The 17,870-nt window shown below is 46.6% G+C and overlaps 1 protein-coding gene across 7 annotated transcripts in view; it reads right to left on the bottom strand.

Moving 5' to 3' along the window:
• The window catches only part of LOC121863773, a 62,669-nt gene that overhangs the window by 3,465 nt on the left and 41,334 nt on the right, over positions 1 to 17,870 (bottom strand). Inside the window, exons 2-13 of one of the 7 annotated variants that reach the window (XM_042362563.1) lie at positions 8,295 to 8,496; positions 7,954 to 8,098; positions 7,474 to 7,704; positions 6,559 to 6,640; positions 4,710 to 4,829; positions 3,493 to 3,691; positions 3,139 to 3,298; positions 2,520 to 2,884; positions 1,859 to 2,203; positions 1,033 to 1,152; positions 506 to 667; positions 193 to 279 (exon numbers count right to left, since the gene is read on the bottom strand). In XM_042362563.1, coding sequence (XP_042218497.1) covers positions 193 to 279; positions 506 to 667; positions 1,033 to 1,152; positions 1,859 to 2,203; positions 2,520 to 2,884; positions 3,139 to 3,298; positions 3,493 to 3,691; positions 4,710 to 4,829; positions 6,559 to 6,640; positions 7,474 to 7,704; positions 7,954 to 8,098; positions 8,295 to 8,496 — 2,218 coding nt within the window. The remainder of the gene's footprint in view (positions 1 to 192; positions 280 to 505; positions 668 to 1,032; positions 1,153 to 1,858; positions 2,204 to 2,519; positions 2,885 to 3,138; positions 3,299 to 3,492; positions 3,692 to 4,709; positions 4,830 to 6,558; positions 6,641 to 7,473; positions 7,705 to 7,953; positions 8,099 to 8,294; positions 8,497 to 17,870) is intronic. The other 6 variants (XM_042362564.1, XM_042362565.1, XM_042362568.1 and 3 more) reach the window with 6 other exon arrangements.

Genomic DNA, 17,870 nt, shown 5'->3' with positions numbered 1-17,870 from the left:
GGTGTCAGTGGAGGTGGACAGGTTGAGGAATCTACGCACTGAGTGTTTATATTTCTAGCTTATTGTAATGCAGAAACTTGTGTATTTTTAAGGACCAGAAGAATATCCTTGTAGTGCATGAGATATGGAGGTTTACTTTATATGAGGTGAATCAGTTCTGGAAGCATTGTGTTGTTATGAATTGAGACCCACCTGAAGCTGAGGTACTCGGCATAGGCGTAGTTGTCCTCGAAGTCCCACAAGTCGAAGCGGATCATCACGTCCTGGTCCCTCAACAGCCTAAGACCCACAACCAACGTGTTAGCTGTTTTACTATACTGCATAGATAATGGTGGGCCACCTGGAGATTAGGCACCCTAGCTTATTTTACCTGATGATTAAACACCCTAACCTAACCCAGTCACGAAAAATGTGTGTCTCTTTATACTTTCGATCAGAAAAGAAGAACGCTTGAAACATGGTACCGACACAGATCATTTTGGTAAATATAATAAACATCACATACCTGTATATATTATCGTTGCCCCACCAGAACTCTCTTGAAATATCACCAAAACCTTCTTTGTACTCTTGCCAGTCCCTCGTGAAGTTTAAGTAAGGCGGGCCGTACATTCCTCGTCTCTGGATCACTGTCCACCCGCCACCCCCTGTCTCTAGATCACAATACCTGTGGGGGGGGGAGAGGGGTAGGGGTGTATTGTGTGGTGGAGGGAGGTAGGTGTGTAGTGTGGTGGAGGGGTAGGGGTGTGGTGTGCAGTGGAGGGGGAGGGGTGTAGTGTGTGGTGGAGGGGGAAGGGGTGTAGTGTGTAATGGAGAGGGAGGGGTGTGGTGTGTGGTGGAGAGGGGAGGGGTGTAGTGTGTGATGGAGAGGGAGGGGTGTGATGGAGGGGGAAGGGGTGTAGTGTGTGGTGTTTACTTTATAATATTTTTAAGTCATTTTTTCTTCAGTGTCTTCAGACATAATCATATATTTTCAAAACGGTGGTCAAAGACAATACAGTATAGACGTTGGTTGAGTTGTAAGTGATTTACCTGGTGTAGAAGTCATGTCCCTGCTGGAGGTGGTACAGTGACCCGGGGCTGAAGTTGAAGAGAGTGCTGTGGGTGACGCCCTGCGACAAGAGGTCAGAACAGTCCGTCACGCCCTTGCTGCTGGCGGGAACAACACTGTCACGCCTCACTCACTCACTCACATATATGTTGTCATTTTTTTGAACACATAAATCTCCTCAAATAACGATACTGAATGACGGTGTACAGTATATGACGTAGCTGGGGCTCTGCTGTGTCATGTCATGTAGGTTTATGGACAAAAGTTATACTTACTTATGATAGTAAACAAAGAAGTGTGTGAGTGGGGGGTTTTAATACATGTTAGAACAGTTTCGTTTTAATTTATTATTTCATTTAGTCATTCTCAAGCTCATTCTACCTTATATTATTTACTGAGTTTATGTGACTTGGCGCCAGCCTTGACCCCTGGAGGACAATACCACTGCCAGTCCTCGTGTGTCTGGTGCACAAACTCAACAAGCTTAAGCCAACAAGCCTCCTGTGCTCTTAAGAGTTCGGTCACATAGAACATATTCAAGCATTCACCGAAGGACACTTGAGTCCTCACTGTTGAGGTGAGTGTGCGGTTAATGACGTACACAGTACAGTACAGCATCTACTGAAGATCACAACATGTTTAGAGAAATGGAGCGACTTAAGTGGTGACAAATGCAACTATTGCAGCAGACGTTCACTATGGCGGTCATTGAAGGGCAGAGCTTTGTAAGAAGTTTAGTCATCTCCGAAAGGTTTTAACGCAGGCTCAAAGATATGAAGGAGTAGCAGCCATAATGGCAACACTCACAGGTCGGAGGCAGTCGATGTTTGGTTGGCAACATTTCGTGTGGCCCGGCCTACATGCAACCCTTCAGGTTGTCGCCGCTCGGAACCCATCCTTGGTCGGCCTCTACGTCTGGATGTCTTACGGGAGCCTTTTTTCCTGCCTCTCCTGGGCTGGGATGACTTTCTGCTTATGGCTTGTTTTACAGAGTGGCGGTTGGCTTTTACCATTTTGTTCTGAGGTGGATCATGAAATCGATATCTGTAGCGAGTACGAAATCTGTGGCCCCTTCCTCCTTGTAAAGTGTGTATCTCTGGCTCTACTTGTGGAGGCTCAACCTGGTTGTCTCTGTGTCTGACATTCTCTACTCTGGAATTAAGATCTTTTAGGAATACTTTGTTGGGCCTTGTTAGCTCTACACGTGAGCACAGCAGTAAGGTGCTCAGAGGGAAAACTAGAGAAAACGCCGTAAAACACAACAGTATAACATGCCAATATTTTAAAGGCTACCTGTAATAGTCAGGTGTTAATGTGAAGATATTCGACAAAGTGTTTATCACATCGTTAACAATAATACAAAGGTAAAAATATTAACCTCATGTGTAGTTCATTGAGGATGGAGTTTTAAAGTGTGTTAGGTCATCCTGAACACTTGATAGTTGTACCAGTGTGAGCGTGGACCAACCTGGGGGAGGTGGGGAGCGGTGGTGTTGGCGGGGCGTACTGTGGAGCTCTGGTCGTTGCTGTGGTGGGGTAGGTTGGTCGTGATGGCGTTTCCCTCGGGGTGTAGGGCTCCTCCCTCGGGGTGTAGGGTTCCTCCCTCGGGGTGTAGGGATCCTCCCTCGGGGTGTTGGGATCCTGCCTTGGGGTGTAAGGATCCTCCCTCGGGGTGTAGTCTGGCTCTCGGGGGTTGTGGCCACCAGCACAGTACTGGAGGATGAGGTTCCTGGTCTCGTCAAACCTGTCCTGGATGTTGGTCCGTAGAGCCTGGAACTGGTTGGTCATCTCCGTCAGCAGCTGCTCGCTCACGTACGCCGTGTTGCCCACTGCCTGTCATAACACCACAACATTACCCAACATAACTGTACCAGACATTGCTTTAAGTCATGCAAATGAACAAAGGTCACCAAGAACTGTAATAGCATATGTTTAGAGCTGGGATGTTAAGCAGGGGGGGTGGGGTGAATAATCTTACTTGTTGCAGCATAAATCATTTGTGTTGTTCTCTGCTGTGAACACTTAACAAGCAGCAGGTAAAGCAGCAGTACTGTACTCCTCATACATCACCGTGGGCTCTGTCTCACCTGTGACACCTTCTCAATATTGGCTGACTGGTCGTTGACTGCCACGCGGGTCACCTCCATCTCCTCCCTGAGCGCCTGGTCCAACGGCACCAGCTTCTTCTGCACCACACCGCCCACCTCCGCCACGTACGCCTCCAAGCTCCCTGACTCATTACACGACCTGACCGTCCGCGGGAGGAACATCTGGTTTAATACAAATCACCAAGAGGCAACGTTACATTAATAAGCGATACAGTAGTGTAATTTTACCATGACGGCCCGTTGCACTAACAAATTTTTAAGTCACTTAACTAAAAGCTGACGTCAACTTACTAAGAGTTGACACCATATTGCCAAGCGGTGACGTCACAGTACCTCTGTACGGCAGTCAGCTGGTTTTCGAACACTCGGAATCGTCTCTTCATTTTCTTGAAGGGCGAGAAGAGGCTCTTCCAGAACCTGGCGAAGAGGTGCTCGGGCGAGGGTTCCTCTTCGCTGTTGTCTCTGTTGACGCCGCCGTTGTGGCCGTCGCCGCTAGGGACTGTGAGGGATGACGGCCGCTGGTGGAGGTGACCTGGGGGGATAATTCGGTAGATGTTTATTTTGGATAATCATCGCGCAAATTCACATGTACTGGTATACAAAGAATGGTAATCAATACAATAAGTCGATTCAACCAAGAATGGCTGTAAGAAAGGACATTTAGGGCGATATTCCCACTGGGGTCGTGATGTAAGGTTGTGGCGTCTAATAAGACAACAGTAGATGTACAAAGTGCCAGTCTAGAAAACATTGTCAACCCGACCTGAGGTGAAGACAGACACAGTCAGCTGTCACAAGGTCTTATAGTGGAGAGCAGCACCAGAGTAGAGGTTGATGTCTTTGTTTACATGGCGCGGCGGCGTGATGCCTTACTTCATCTACATTAACGTTTTACAGACACATGTATTTAATGTACAGCGTTACGTCATGTAAGATATATGTAGTTCGTAAAACATGCATCTATTTTTAAATTGTGATAATATAAATAATAACACTTATAGTAATAGCATCAACAATAATGATCATAATATTAAAAAAATGCGACTAATACTAAACGTGAGCGTAAGGTAGGAGTCGGGTGTTCAGTAACTATAGAGGTACAGCCAAACCAAAAAAGTATCAAGACCCTCAGATGCGTTCATGTATGGGTTGGTGCCTCTGACTATAGTATACATTATGAAGTTCGCATGGATTCGAAGATGGCCTGGTAGGTGCACAACACACTTGCATACATTATGGCCGAAACATGTGATGAACAAAAATAAACGAATTATGATAAACCAGAATAACTCGCAACACAAAAAGCACAGGATCCATTTTCTGTAATCTGAAGAGAGACGTATCTGCAGCAGCTATAAGTCAACAACATTGTGGCGGTGGTGTAGCCATGTTTATACCACTAATATGGGAGGTGTGTGAACTTTACCATATGCACCAGCTTTATTACGTCTTTGCCCGAGGTTTCATATTTTTCGGACGTCTGAGGTCTCGATACTTTTTGGATTAGTTGCGCACTGAGGGAGCCAGGGTGTGGGTGTCGAGCTACATACTGACGAAGTAGTCGTAGTCGTAGTCCGGGTCAGTGAGACGGTCGAACACCAGGTCCACTTTAGCACTGACGTCCTGCAGTCTGCGGGAGTCCCGGGGGTGAAGGTAGCACGTCCCGGACTCTGGTGAAGGTGGGGGGAGGGCCGAGGTTTAGATTATTGCAAAATGATCAGTGTTGAGAGAGTTACCACGAACGGCACCGGGAGGCCAATTATATTTCCTGTGACATGGACCAGTCAGACCTAACCTAACCTAATCCATTATCAGCCAGTCTTATCCTAACCTAACTAAACCAGACTTATACTAACCTTACAAAACTTAATATAATCTACTCAAAATTAACGTAACTTAATCTGACCTCAAACGTAATCTATTTTAACCTAGGATCATTATGTTAGGTTAAGTTAATATTATTGGCATTAAAATAAATAAATAAAATTATATAATGATTTAGCGATCGTGGGAAGTGCCCAAAACTGACCATCTTGCTCAGGTAGTAGCTAATGTAGCCCAAAACTGACCATCTTGCTCAGGTAGTAGCTAATGTAGCCCAAAACTGACCATCTTGCTCAGGTAGTAGCCAATCTAGCCCAAAACTGACCATCTTGTTCAGGTAGTAGCCAATCGAGCCCAAAACTGACCATCTTGCTCAGGTAGTAGCCAATCTAGCCCAAAACTGACCATCTTGCTCAGGTAGTAGCCATTCTAGCCCAAAACTGACCATCTTGCTCAGGTAATAGCCAATCTAGCCCAAAACTGACCATCTTGCTCAGGTAGTAGCCAATCTAGCCCAAAAGGCCATCTTGCTCAGGTAATACAATCTAGCCCAAAACTGACCATCTTGCTCAGGTAATAGCCAATCTAGCCCAAAACTGACCATCTTGCTCAGGTAATAGCCAATCTAGCCCAAAACTGACCATCTTGCTCAGGTAATAGCCAATCTAGCCCAAAACTGACCATCTTGCTCAGGTAGTAGCCAATCTAGCCCAAAACTGACCATCTTGCTCAGGTAGTAGCCAATCTAGCCCAAAACTGACAAGACTTCCGAGCCAGATGATGCAGTCAGGATTGGGGATTCACTCAGTCGTGGTAAGTCCGAGATTAGTCAATCCTCTCTATTTGATAAGAACTGCTTTAGGACGTGATTAGGTGGTAATTAGATCAGGGTAGAACCGTGACCAGAGGACGTCTGATTTGGAGACAGGGATGGTGATTGAAATGGGAAGGTAGTTAGATTTTTGTTAGGTCAAGTTAGGATAGGATAGGTTAAATTAGGTCAAGTTAAGGTAGGTTAGGTTAGGGTAAGTCAGGTTAGGTTAGGTCCTAATTGGACTGGGGCCTATCTGACCTCCAGCCCATTATAAACTATCCTAACAGAGGGAATGACGTCATTATACCAACAATAACAAGATATGTTTTGTTTCCCAACCGACCAAAATATGTTTACCATCTAACATATAAATAAGTTCTCGGTATATTAGTAAATAAACATAGATTAATATATTCAATGTAAAGACTGTAAATGAATGAAAGTGAGATAGAGAGAGACACTATTATAAAGTGAGAGAGAGAGATACTAATCATTATAAAGAAAGTAAGATAGTGACAGAGAAAGTGAGGCAAAGAGAGAGAGATACTAATCATCATAAAGAAAGTAAGATAGTGAGAGAGAAAGTGAGGCAAAGAGAGAGATACTAACCATCATAAAGAAAGTAAGATAGAGAGAAAGTGGGAGAGATACTAACCATCATAAAGAAAGTAAGATAGTGAGAGAGAAAGTGAGGCAAAGAGAGAGATACTAACCATCATAAAGAAAGTAAGATTGAGAGAGAAAGTGGGAGAGATACTAACCATCATACCCTGTAGTAAAGGTAATACCAGGTTCAGGCTCCACCGTGGGCCTCACCTGCCTGTACCTGGAGCCATGCACCTGCTGGGGAGGAACACCTCTTGTTAACCATCAACCATTGTTAACTCTTACCCCATCACTGTTAACTCACAACCCACGGGCGGATCCAGGAATATCAAATGGGGGGGTGGGGGGAGGCGGGGGGAACCTGGCGAGCACAGCGAGGGCGCTGTAAGCCTTCCCCAGAATTTTTTTTTTAAATCTGGCCAATATCAGGGGCATTTTGAGGTCATGTGCACTTGATATTAGGAGATATTCTGAGGTCAATAGTAATTACTGTTTATTATGCAAAAATGCGTGAGTGCAACACTGCATTAAAGATAAATATTGGAATTATCTGATGAAAAGGGGAGATCCGGAATCCCAGGACCCCCTCCCCCAGGACCCGCCCCTGTACAACACCAGTTACACCATTAATACACCTTTTTAACTCCCAAGAAATTTTACACCGAATATGAATCATAATGGTTGTAAATAAAGTTGTAAAATAATGGCAATAAAACTAAACACGTCTTCAATTCCTTAGGATCGTACGGATGGTGTGAATTTAACATTGTCTTGTGAGTGTGTGTGATTCTCGGTTTAACATGAGGCTGTATAACGTATTTATCAGAGACGATAAACAAAATCCTGTACTCTCTTGTTGGTGCCAGAGTCTCGGTGTTGTTGATATATCGTCTTGCTTCTGTCAGAGCTACACGATGGTTGGAAGTTGGTGTTTTGGCGGGAAAATTTTAGAAAGAAAAAAAATTGTGTTTATGGAGTTCTTTTGTTTCAACGAGTTATCAGAATTTTGACAAACTTATTTGTTTGTGTATTTAGTGAGAGAGAGAGAGAGAGAGAGAGAGGACACTTACCCTGGGCCTCTTATAAGTATTGTAATCGCCGCTGGTAGACACACGACCACCACTACCACTACTACTACCACCACCACTGCCACCACCGTCAGCTAGAGACTGGGTGATGTTCTCCAGCTTGTTCTCGATGGTGACCAGGGAGCTGAGGAGGCCACGACCAGCGAACTCCGTGATGATGGGGTGTTCCGGGGTGTCCATCTGCTTCTTTACCCAGTTCACCGTTGAGTCCACCTGCAGGAGAAACCCAGTTTACTGTTGGGAGGGTAATGAGGGAGGTGGAGAGAGGGTCATCGTTGGAGGGTAGGAAGGGGTGGAGGGGGTGTCATTGTTGGGGGTAAGGATGGGTGGAGGGGGTGTCATTGTTGGAGGGTAGTGAGGGAGGTGTTGTGGGTCACGTGCACTACTCACCTCCTCGACACCTACACTACTCACCTCCTCGACACCTACACTACTCACCTCCTCGACACCTGCACTACTCACCTCCTCGACACGCTCCGACACCTGCTCCACCTTAAATTCGAGGCGCGTCATGGCGTTGATCTTCTTATCGAGGGCCGTCAGCTTGTGGTTGAGGGCGTCGACGGCGTTGAGGCGGATCTCCCACGAGTCCTGCTTCTCGTGACACCTGCCGAAACACGTGACACACACATGACACAACACACTAGACTACCACATATGTTGAAGAAGGTTATCAAAACATACTGAACCCCTGAACCTAAACTATACTGTACTAAACTAACCCAACTCAACTCAACCCAACCCAGCTCAACCTAACGTACACTAACCAATATAAACTGTGTGTGTAAGTAAAAGTGACGCACCTGTTAAGTATATCCAGTTTACGCTCCATGGTCCTTGACTGGTCGGTCCACACAGTCATATGGTTTTGGATGTTGTCCCAGGCGGCGGCGCGGTCGGCGATGCTCCTGACGGTCGCCTCCAGGGAAGCTAACTTGGCTGAGGTGGTGGACAGTTCTCGCTCCAGCTTGTCGATGTACAGGTTGTTAAATCTCTCCAACTGACCTGAAACAACCATACATGCATTCAGTCATACATACGAGTACATACATTCATATATACACAGTAAAATAAACACCATCTATAAACAAGCATTCGTAAAACAGTTGGGATCGTTCGGTACTTACAACAACCTCAACGACATCCCCCGACACATACACACATGGACCAGTACAGGTATGGGTGTGGTGGAGTTATCAAGGTGACCTGAGGTACTCTGCAAGGGAGGTAAAGTACTCTACCTTCCTTGGTACTCAGGTTAGTACTGAATGACACCTACAACATCACTGGCAGCGGCTGAAGACTCCTAAGCTGTGAGTTGATGTAAAGATTAGTTAGTATATATGTTTATTATTGCTATATCAGAAGTTACTTGTTACTTAGCTACATGAAGTAACATGGGTGTGACTCGTTGTGTTGGTGAAGGCTACGTGAGTCACTAACATGGTTGTGACCCGTTGTGTTGAAGGTTGGGTGTTACTTGTTGTGACTGTTGAAGGCTGGCAGAGTTTGTGGGGCAGCTGTCTCCTCTCACCTCCTTATCCACGGATTACCTGAAGATTAACCACCCTAACGCTAGCCTAACCTACCCTAACTTAACGCTAACCTAACCTAACCACAGAACCCAGAAACTCGATCTAACCTAACCTAAATTCTTAAAATATTACCTAGATGACTGAAACTAATATAATACCCAGTAAAGTTGTAAAGTTTGGGCTGGCTCCTCCTCCACCATCAGGACGGGGGCGGTGCGGGGACAAGAAAGGCGACCCACGTCTATTTTACATACAACATACAACAAGCGAAGAGGGGTTCATGTGTCTGGTGATTAATGTGTGTATGTTGTGATGTTGTGACAGTGAGGCAGTGCAGTACTGTGTGGTGGTGGTCCAGATCCGTGTGTGTGTGTGGGGGGTGTACGGGTTATAGGGGTTGCCATACATACAAACATACATACATTAATGGATGCCCCTCGAAATCGAGGATGGCCGGCCCTAGGGCCACCTAGGCGTGAATTTGTTTAAGGTATAAATTCTGTAGAAACTGTCGCCAACACAACAACCACACCCTAAGTTAACGAGCTGCATGACCCTGTGTCAAGGAATAGTTCGAGAAGACCGAACAACTCGCCAACAGCACTGGCCAACCATTACCCAGGAACACGATCCGCAAATCGAATAACACTCAGGTCCCCAATTATTGCTGGGTAGACAGAGGCAAATGGGGTAAAGAAACTTGCCCATATCACCCTGCGAGGCGAGCATGTTGACCTTTACACCATAGGTCACCCACATGCATATAGTACATACATATGTCACGGGTTCGATTCCCGGGTCGGTGGAAGTTGTTTGGACTTACTTCCTAGCCCCCATTAGTCCCTGTTCACCTAGCAGTAAAGTAGGTACCTGTTGGAGGTCGAAGGTTGCGAATTCGTATTCAGGGGAAAGTTGTTGGAGCTTCCAATATCTTGATGACATAAACCACTGACTCTTCAGGCTTCTACGCCCTTGACTCTTCAGGCTTCTACGCCCTTGACTCTTCAGGCTTCTACGCCCTTAACTCATGAGACATAAAGGCAAGCATGAACTTAGCATGCTTCCCTGTTGGGCGCTGTAAACGCTTCTGCGCTTCACCTTACACAAGGATGTAGGGGGTGCCCAATAAAAAAAAAAATAAAATAAAATAAAAATAATACCTTACTAGTCGGGAATCGAACCCTGTTCACATTTAGAGGTTCAGGGTTCGATTCCCGACTAGTGAAATATTGTTTGAATATGGAAGTCCGCGTGCTATATGGACTGAGATATATACATACGTACAGTATGTACAGTCAGCCAAAGATTCCCCGGCTTGGGTCTCGAACTGGCAATTTTACCTGGCAATACTTGTTTAAGTAAGGCTGTATGTAATGGGAATTGTGATTGGTGGATCTGTTTTCGGCTGTATCACTGTCAGGATAAATATTAAACACTCCAAAGGTAGAATTATTATAATAATACAATTTTCAAGTTATTTAAAGTCATGAGAAGTTTCTAAATGTTCTTATATTTGTTTAAATAATGAAGAAAATTTGATCTGAGAATCTTGTGGCAGTCCTCGTTGTAGTTGAGTTGCCAATTCATTAATGGCCACTTACCTCACTGTATAGTCACCACCACCACCGAACACTCTCACTCTGCTCCTGTAAGAGGCTGAGTTATGCCAGTGTTGACAACATTATAAACCATGACGGCTTGTGTGCTGCTTCTCCCCCTCACCCTCCACCCACACTGCTCCTTCTCCCCCCACCCACACTGCTCCTTCTCCACCACACTGCCCTTCCCCACCACACTGCCCTTCTCCACCACACTGCCCTTCCCCACCACACTGCCCTTCCCCTCCACACTGCCCCTCCTCCCCCCTTCCCGAAACCACACTGTCTCTCCAAACTTTCCTTACGAAAATGGTCAACTTGGAACAAATCGCTCTTTTTAACCTTTGACCAAACACAATGTAGTAATTAAGATCTATCACAACATGACCTCAGATGGAGTAACTATTCACCAATATCAATCATCACTTTGCACTTGTGGTTGATAGATATTTATAGATATAGACAGTTATATAATTATTGGTCTTAGCTATGGCGTGACGTGAACTCCCTTTCCCCCGTTGCTTTCACGGGAACCTGGGGGGTAGGGGGGCGGATTTTACTTGTACACGGCATTTTGTCTTGTGTTTATATTCGATTGGTGTTCTTGTCATCCCCTTTCTTCTCATTTTCTTCCACTTTCTCCTCCTCCTCTTCTTCTCCAGCCTCCTCCTCCTCCTCCTCCTCCTCCTCCTTCTTTTCCTATTCCCTCTTCCTCCTCGACGACTCTGGCAGGATTATAACCTCTTAACACCTCTCCCATAATGTACAGTACAGGCCAAGGTGGTGACTAGGAGGGAGGCGCTGCTGAGAGGTGCTAGGAGAAAGGTGGTGCTGGGAGGGAGGCGCTGCTAGGAGGGAGGCGCTGCTGAGAAAGAAGTGCTGGGATGGAGGCGCTGCTAGGAGGAAGGTGCTGCTGAGAGGTGCTAGGAGAAAGGTGGTGCTGGGAGGGAGGCGCTGCTGAGAGGTGCTAGGAGAAAGGTGGTGCTGCTAGGGGGGAGGCGCTGCTGAGAAAGAGGTGCTGGGAGGGAGGCGCTGGTAGGAGGGAGGCGCTGCTGAGAGGTGCTAGGAGAAAGGTGGTGCTGGAGGGGAGAATCACTAGAGGTTCTCACGGTAAATTTTCCTCGTGGCTGCAGAAGTAAGAATCCATATAACGGGGTGGACTTAAGCTGCTATTTTAAGCTGAAGTATAACAGGATGGACTTTAAGCTGTAATATAACGGTGGACTTTAAGCTGCCATTTTAAGGTGTAATATAACGTGGGCTTTAAGATGCCATTTTAAGCTGTAATATAATGAGGTGGACTTAAGCTGGCATTTTAAACTAATATAACGGGGTGGACTTTAAGCTGGCATTTTAAGCTGTACTTAAAATGGCGCCAGAACTACACCCTGACTGTGTGTTTGTCTTGTAAGTGAAGACACAAGACCCTATTTAACACAGGCAAAAAATTATGTAACCAAAATAACATTAAAATTAACTCCGAGCTTTTATCTTAATTAGACAAGTTCACTTAACACAAATTACTGAACTGCTGAACGAAATTAACGTAGGGATTGTTAATGAAACTTGATCGTGGGTGTGAGGGGTAGTCCGTGTAGCCTCGAGGGCTATTATTAAGTAGTAGACTATCGTGTGGGTGTGAGGGGTAGTCTGTAGCCTCAAGGACTATTATTAAGTAGTAGACTATCGTATGGGTGTGAGGGGTAGTCTGTAGCCTCGAGGATTTTTTTTTGTAGACTATCGTGTGGGTTGTGAGGCAAGGCATGATTTCTTGAAGTGTGTGATGATGAGTCTTTAAATAGACTAAGACTTATGCTGATTCTTCCTCAACAAGAGACAAACCGAATATAACTTGACCTAATTAACTAATATAACCTTAACCTAACCCTAACCGAATCTATCCGGATCTCATAGGACCTAACGTAACCTAACCTAACCCTAACCAAATCTATCCTGATCTCATAGGACCTAACCACACACACACACACGGACACACACGCACACGCACACACACACGGACACACACACACACACACACACACACACACACACACACACACACACACACACACACACACATACACACACACACATACACACACATGCATACACACACACATACACATACATACACACATGCACACACACACACACACGGACACACACACACACATGCATACACACACACACGCATACATACACACATGCATACACACACACACACACACACACACACACACACACACATACATACACACACACACACACACACACACTGATATAATCTGGGGGCACTGTTTGATATGAATGTGTGGGTGATGTGTCGTATATCACAGAGGATGAGGAGGAGGATGAGACAGCCTGTTACACACGTGATGGCCGTGGGAGAGGAGGAGGCGTGGCACCGAGTCGTATTAGCTGGTCGTGGGGCATAGTGTCGTCTTAGCGGGTCGTGGGGCACAGTGTCGTCTCTAATAAGGTCGTGGGCACAGTGTCGTCTTGTCGCGGGGTCAGCGGGTCGTGGGGCACAGTGTCGTCTTACAGGGACACAGTGTCGTCTTCGTTGTCGTCTTAGCGGGGTCGTGGGGCACAGTGTCGTCTTAGTCGTTGTCGTCTTAGCAGGTCGTGGGACACAGTGTCGTCTTAGCGGGGTCACAGTGTCGTCTTAGCGGGTCGTGGGGCAGTGTCGTCTTAGTGGGGTCGTGGGGCTAGTGTCGTCTTAGCGGGGTCGTGGGGCACAGTGTCGTCTTAGCGGGGTCGTGGGGAGTCGTCTTAGCGGGGTCGTGGGGCACAGTGTCGTCTTAGCGGGGTCGTGGGGCACAGTAGCGGGGTCGTGGGACATAGTGTCGTCTTAGCGGGGTCGTGGGGCACAGTGTCGTCTTAGCGGGGTCGTGCACAGTGTCGTCTTAGCGGGTCGTGGGGCAGGTCGTCTTAGCGGGTCGGTTAGCGGCACAGTGTCGTCTTTAGGGGTCGTGGGGCACAGTGTCGTCTTAGCGGGGTCGTGGACATAGTGTCGTCTTAGCGGGTCGGGGCACAGTGTCGTCTTAGCGGGTCGTACAGTGTCGTCTTAGCGGGTCGGGGCACAGTGTCGTCTTAGCGTCGGCACAGTGTCGTCTTAGCGGGGTCGTGGGCACAGTGTCGTCTTAGCGGGGTCGTGGGCACAGTGTCGTCTTAGCGGGGTCAGCAGTGTCGTCTTAGCGGGTCGTGGGGCACAGTGTCGTCTTAGCGGGGTCGGCACAGTGTCGTCTTAGCGGGCCGTGGGGCACAGTGTCGTCTTAGCGGGTCGTGGGGCACAGTGTCGTCTTAGCGGGTCGTGGGGCACAGTGTCGTCTTAGCGGGGTCGTGGGGCACAGTGTCGTCTTAGCGGGGTCGTGGGCACAGTGTCGTCTTAGCGGGGTCGGACACAGTGTCGTCTTAGCGGGGTCTGGGGCACAGTGTCGTCTTAGCGGGGTCGTGGGGCACAGTGTCGTCTTAGCGGGGTCGTGGGGCGGCCACCAAACCTGCAGTCTCTGGTTATATCATCAGGGAAATTGTGGCCACAACTCCTCATAAAAGCCTCGTGTGAAGGTATTGTGGCCAGGCTTGGGGTGTAAGGTGGCCAAGCTTAGATGTAATGTTGCCAAGGTTAGATAAAATGTACAAGGCTAGATGTAATATATGGCCAAGTTGGGGTGTAGTGTGGCCAGGCTTATAATGTAATATGTCCAACCTTAGACCTCATGTGGCCAAGCTTGAAATGCAATGCGACTAATAAAACTATGACCCATAAGATTTGGGGCCCATTAGGACTGGACTAGCAATCCCAATAACTAGATTTGGTTGGGGCCCAGGAGGACTGGAGGGCCTATTTGACCACACACACGTAAGGTTCAGTTGTTTCTATAAAGGTTCGTTCTGCTTCTATTTCTTTGGGCTAAAACTCTTAAATAGATCAAGAGAGAGAGAGAGAGAGAGAGAGAGAGAGAGAGAGAGAGAGTGTGTGTGTGTGTTGAACTGTATACCTGCATTGTCTGTTATACAACCTGAATCAATGTAAAGTTCTATGGTAATTTGACAGAATATCTATGTATTTGTCTGTCTGTCTGTATATTTATCTATTTTTCTGTCTGTTTCTCTGTCTGTCTGTCCATCATTCGAGCCATTTTACACATTCTTTCCTGTTTTTGACGCTGGTATCTGGTCCATGTGAGGGTTACTGTCTCCCTGTGTGCTTGGGTCGTGTTGTACGTTGACCTCACAACACACTCCTGCCTCCCTCCCTCCCCCCTCCCTCATCTTCCTCTATCCTCTTCCCCCTCTTCTCCATCTTCCTCTATCCCTCCATCCCTCCCTCTTCTCCTCCATCTCCCTCTATCCCTCCATCCCTTTCCTCATGCTTCCCTGTCCCTTCCTTCCTCCCTCCCTCCCTCCTTGTACATTCCTTTCTCCTTCACCGCCCTCCCTCCCTCCCTCCCTCCCCTTCTTTCCTCCTCTCTTCTTCCCTACCAACCTCCATTCCACCATAACCTCCTTCCCTTCACTCCTTCCTTCTACCCTTCCATCATACTTACTTGTCCCTCACTCTCCCACATCCATCCTACCTCCTCCCTTCCCCTCCCCATCCTCTTAATACGTGTTAGTTGACATGGTTAACCGAAGTAGTAATTAGATGAGGTTTTAATGGCTCACGGACTATGCTTGTACTATGAGCTATTTATGTCTGTGACGCTTTTATGTCTCATTGGCACTGCTAGTTGAGAGAGAGAGAGAGAGAGAGAGAGAGAGAGAGAGAGAGAGAGAGAGAGTTTGCACCTAATTCCCAGACTATGAATGTTAATAAAGAAACACTATCACACCACACCTCTCCCACCTCAACCCCACCACCCCACCCCACCCCACCCCCCACCCCACCTCACCCCACCTCACCCCCAACCCAACCATTACCCTAAACGTTTTTATACAGTATTATGTACCTGTATACCTGCGGAACTAATTAACTACCTTGCAGTATCACGCTATTAACTTGTCTGTCTTTAATCCTACTATAGAGGCTTAGCTGTCTCACACAATCTGGGAAAGGCATCTTCTTGTCACATCATAAGACGCTATCATGTTTATATATCATGGTTTTTGTCCAGTTTTTTTTTATGGAGGGGGGGGTGGCAGGCTGGCTGAGGAGAGGGAAGGGGGTGGCTGGCTGTGGAAAGGGAAGGGGTGGCAGGCTGAAGAGAGTGAAAGGGGTGGCAGGCTGAGAAGTGGGGCTGGCTCGCTCGCTAGTTTGGGTGACTCTTGGTCTGCATTAAAGGGGGGTGTGAAGTTTGTATTATTGCTGTATTATTTAAGTAGATGTTACATGAAAATACCTGTACTCCTTTTATGTATTATATTTCGGATGAATATTACAGTAGAGAAAATGAAAATAAAACTTATATTTGCAGGTAATATAATTGTTTATCTCTGTGGAGGTCATCAGTAGGTGGAAGCACTTAAGAGGGGAGGGAAAGGGTTTGGAGTGGAGGGGTGAGGTGGGAGGTACGGGAATGGGTGTGGAGGGGAGGGAGGATGGAAGGAGGGGAGGGTTGGGGAGGTTAGGGCAGACAGAGAATTCCCCACCACATGACACCTGCTAGCATTTCCTCCCTCACACAAAGGTTGGTTATGTGGGTGTGGCCAAGCTCCTCCTCCACTCACCTTCACTAGTAAAAGATGAAGTTTTTCTTGTTTATCTTTCGTAAATTTGTTTATCGCGATTTTTTTCTCACGTGGGGGAGAGTGTCTGGGGAAAGGGGAATATCTGGTGGGGTTATGAGAGGTAGTAGGAGGTACATGAGGTGGGGTAGGGGGTTAGGAGGAAACTTTGTGGGGTGAGAGGTAGGGGTAGGAGGTGAGAGAGGTAGGGGTAGGAGGTGAGAGAGGTAGGGGTGAAAGATAGGGATAAGGGGGTGAGGAGGAAACTTTTGGGCAGTGAACGAGAATATAAGACTGACTCCACAAGCTGTCTAAACACGTAAAGATCTTCTTGTTCTGGCGCCTCATCTACTGTGTAAACAAGGCAGATTTTCTCAAGAATAAAGAGAGTGAGAGAGAGAGGGGATGAGAGAAGGAAAGAAAGAAATGAGAGATAGTGGCAGAAAGAAAGAAAGAAAGATGAGTGGGAGAGAGAGAGACACAGAGAAAAGAGAGAGTGATAAAGGAAGAACAAGAAAGAGAGGAGTTAACAGAGTATATGAGCGAGTTACTTTTCCCAGTCGTTTAATATGTCGACTGTAGATACCCATAATGTCTCTGAACTAAGTAAAGCAGTGAAACCTCCATATAACGGACTCTGGTATAACGGACTTCTATATAACGAAATTCGATATAACAGACTTTGCTATAACTACAACCGCTACATCATTTATTACAAAAACAACAACAACAACGACACTTATTACAACAACAACAACAACTATGACACTTATTACAACAACAACAACAACTACGACACTTATTACAACAACAACTACACAATAACACAGGCTTTACTCTTAAAAGGGAACATTCAGTAAGTTAACTCTTCCTCACTCAAGTCAGGTGGGGTGGAGAAGTGAATCCAGCCCTCCCCCTAGTGTGTCTGAGTGTATGTCGTAATTATTCACTTGTTCACCGCCACACACACGACTGTCTTCATTCACCACACACAGAGGGAATATTTACTTACACTGGGATGGATTTAAGCGGATTTCCGTAGCTCTTCTCTCTCTCTCTCTCTCTACACCGCTCACACTCAGTCACTCCTTGATACACAGTAAGTACCTTGCAATCTATTTTAGTGACCCTGCGTGACCCCGTGTGATCATCTGTGACCCCGTGTGACCCTACTTGACCCCGTGGATCATCTTAGGGATTTTCTCGGATAATCTCGTGTTTTTCTCCTATGTTAACACTGGACCCGTAAGGGACAGCCCTCACTGGACCCCGAGAGAGATAAGTGTGGTCATGATTAAGGGAACTATGAATTAAGTATCCAATCGGTGTCAACTACGTAACTCTATTAAAAATTAAGTTGTTTTATAAAAGTTTACCAGAATATAACACTGATAGGGTTATATATCAGTGTCCTTGAGAGGTGCCGAGACCCGGGTGTATAGAGTGGGTTTTTTCCCAGTGTCCGCCTAATGTCCGGTTCAAACATTCGCTTCAAGGGTCCATATCACAGGTTATTGGTTGACTTAATACGGTTTTTGGGACGCTCACACACACACACACACATACACACACAACATAC

The sequence above is a fragment of the Homarus americanus genome, unplaced genomic scaffold, assembly GCF_018991925.1.
Source record: "Homarus americanus isolate GMGI-L3 unplaced genomic scaffold, GMGI_Hamer_2.0 scaffold48354, whole genome shotgun sequence".
In the NCBI taxonomy this organism is placed as follows: domain Eukaryota; kingdom Metazoa; phylum Arthropoda; class Malacostraca; order Decapoda; family Nephropidae; genus Homarus; species Homarus americanus.
This window is presented reverse-complemented; position numbering and strand designations above follow the sequence as displayed.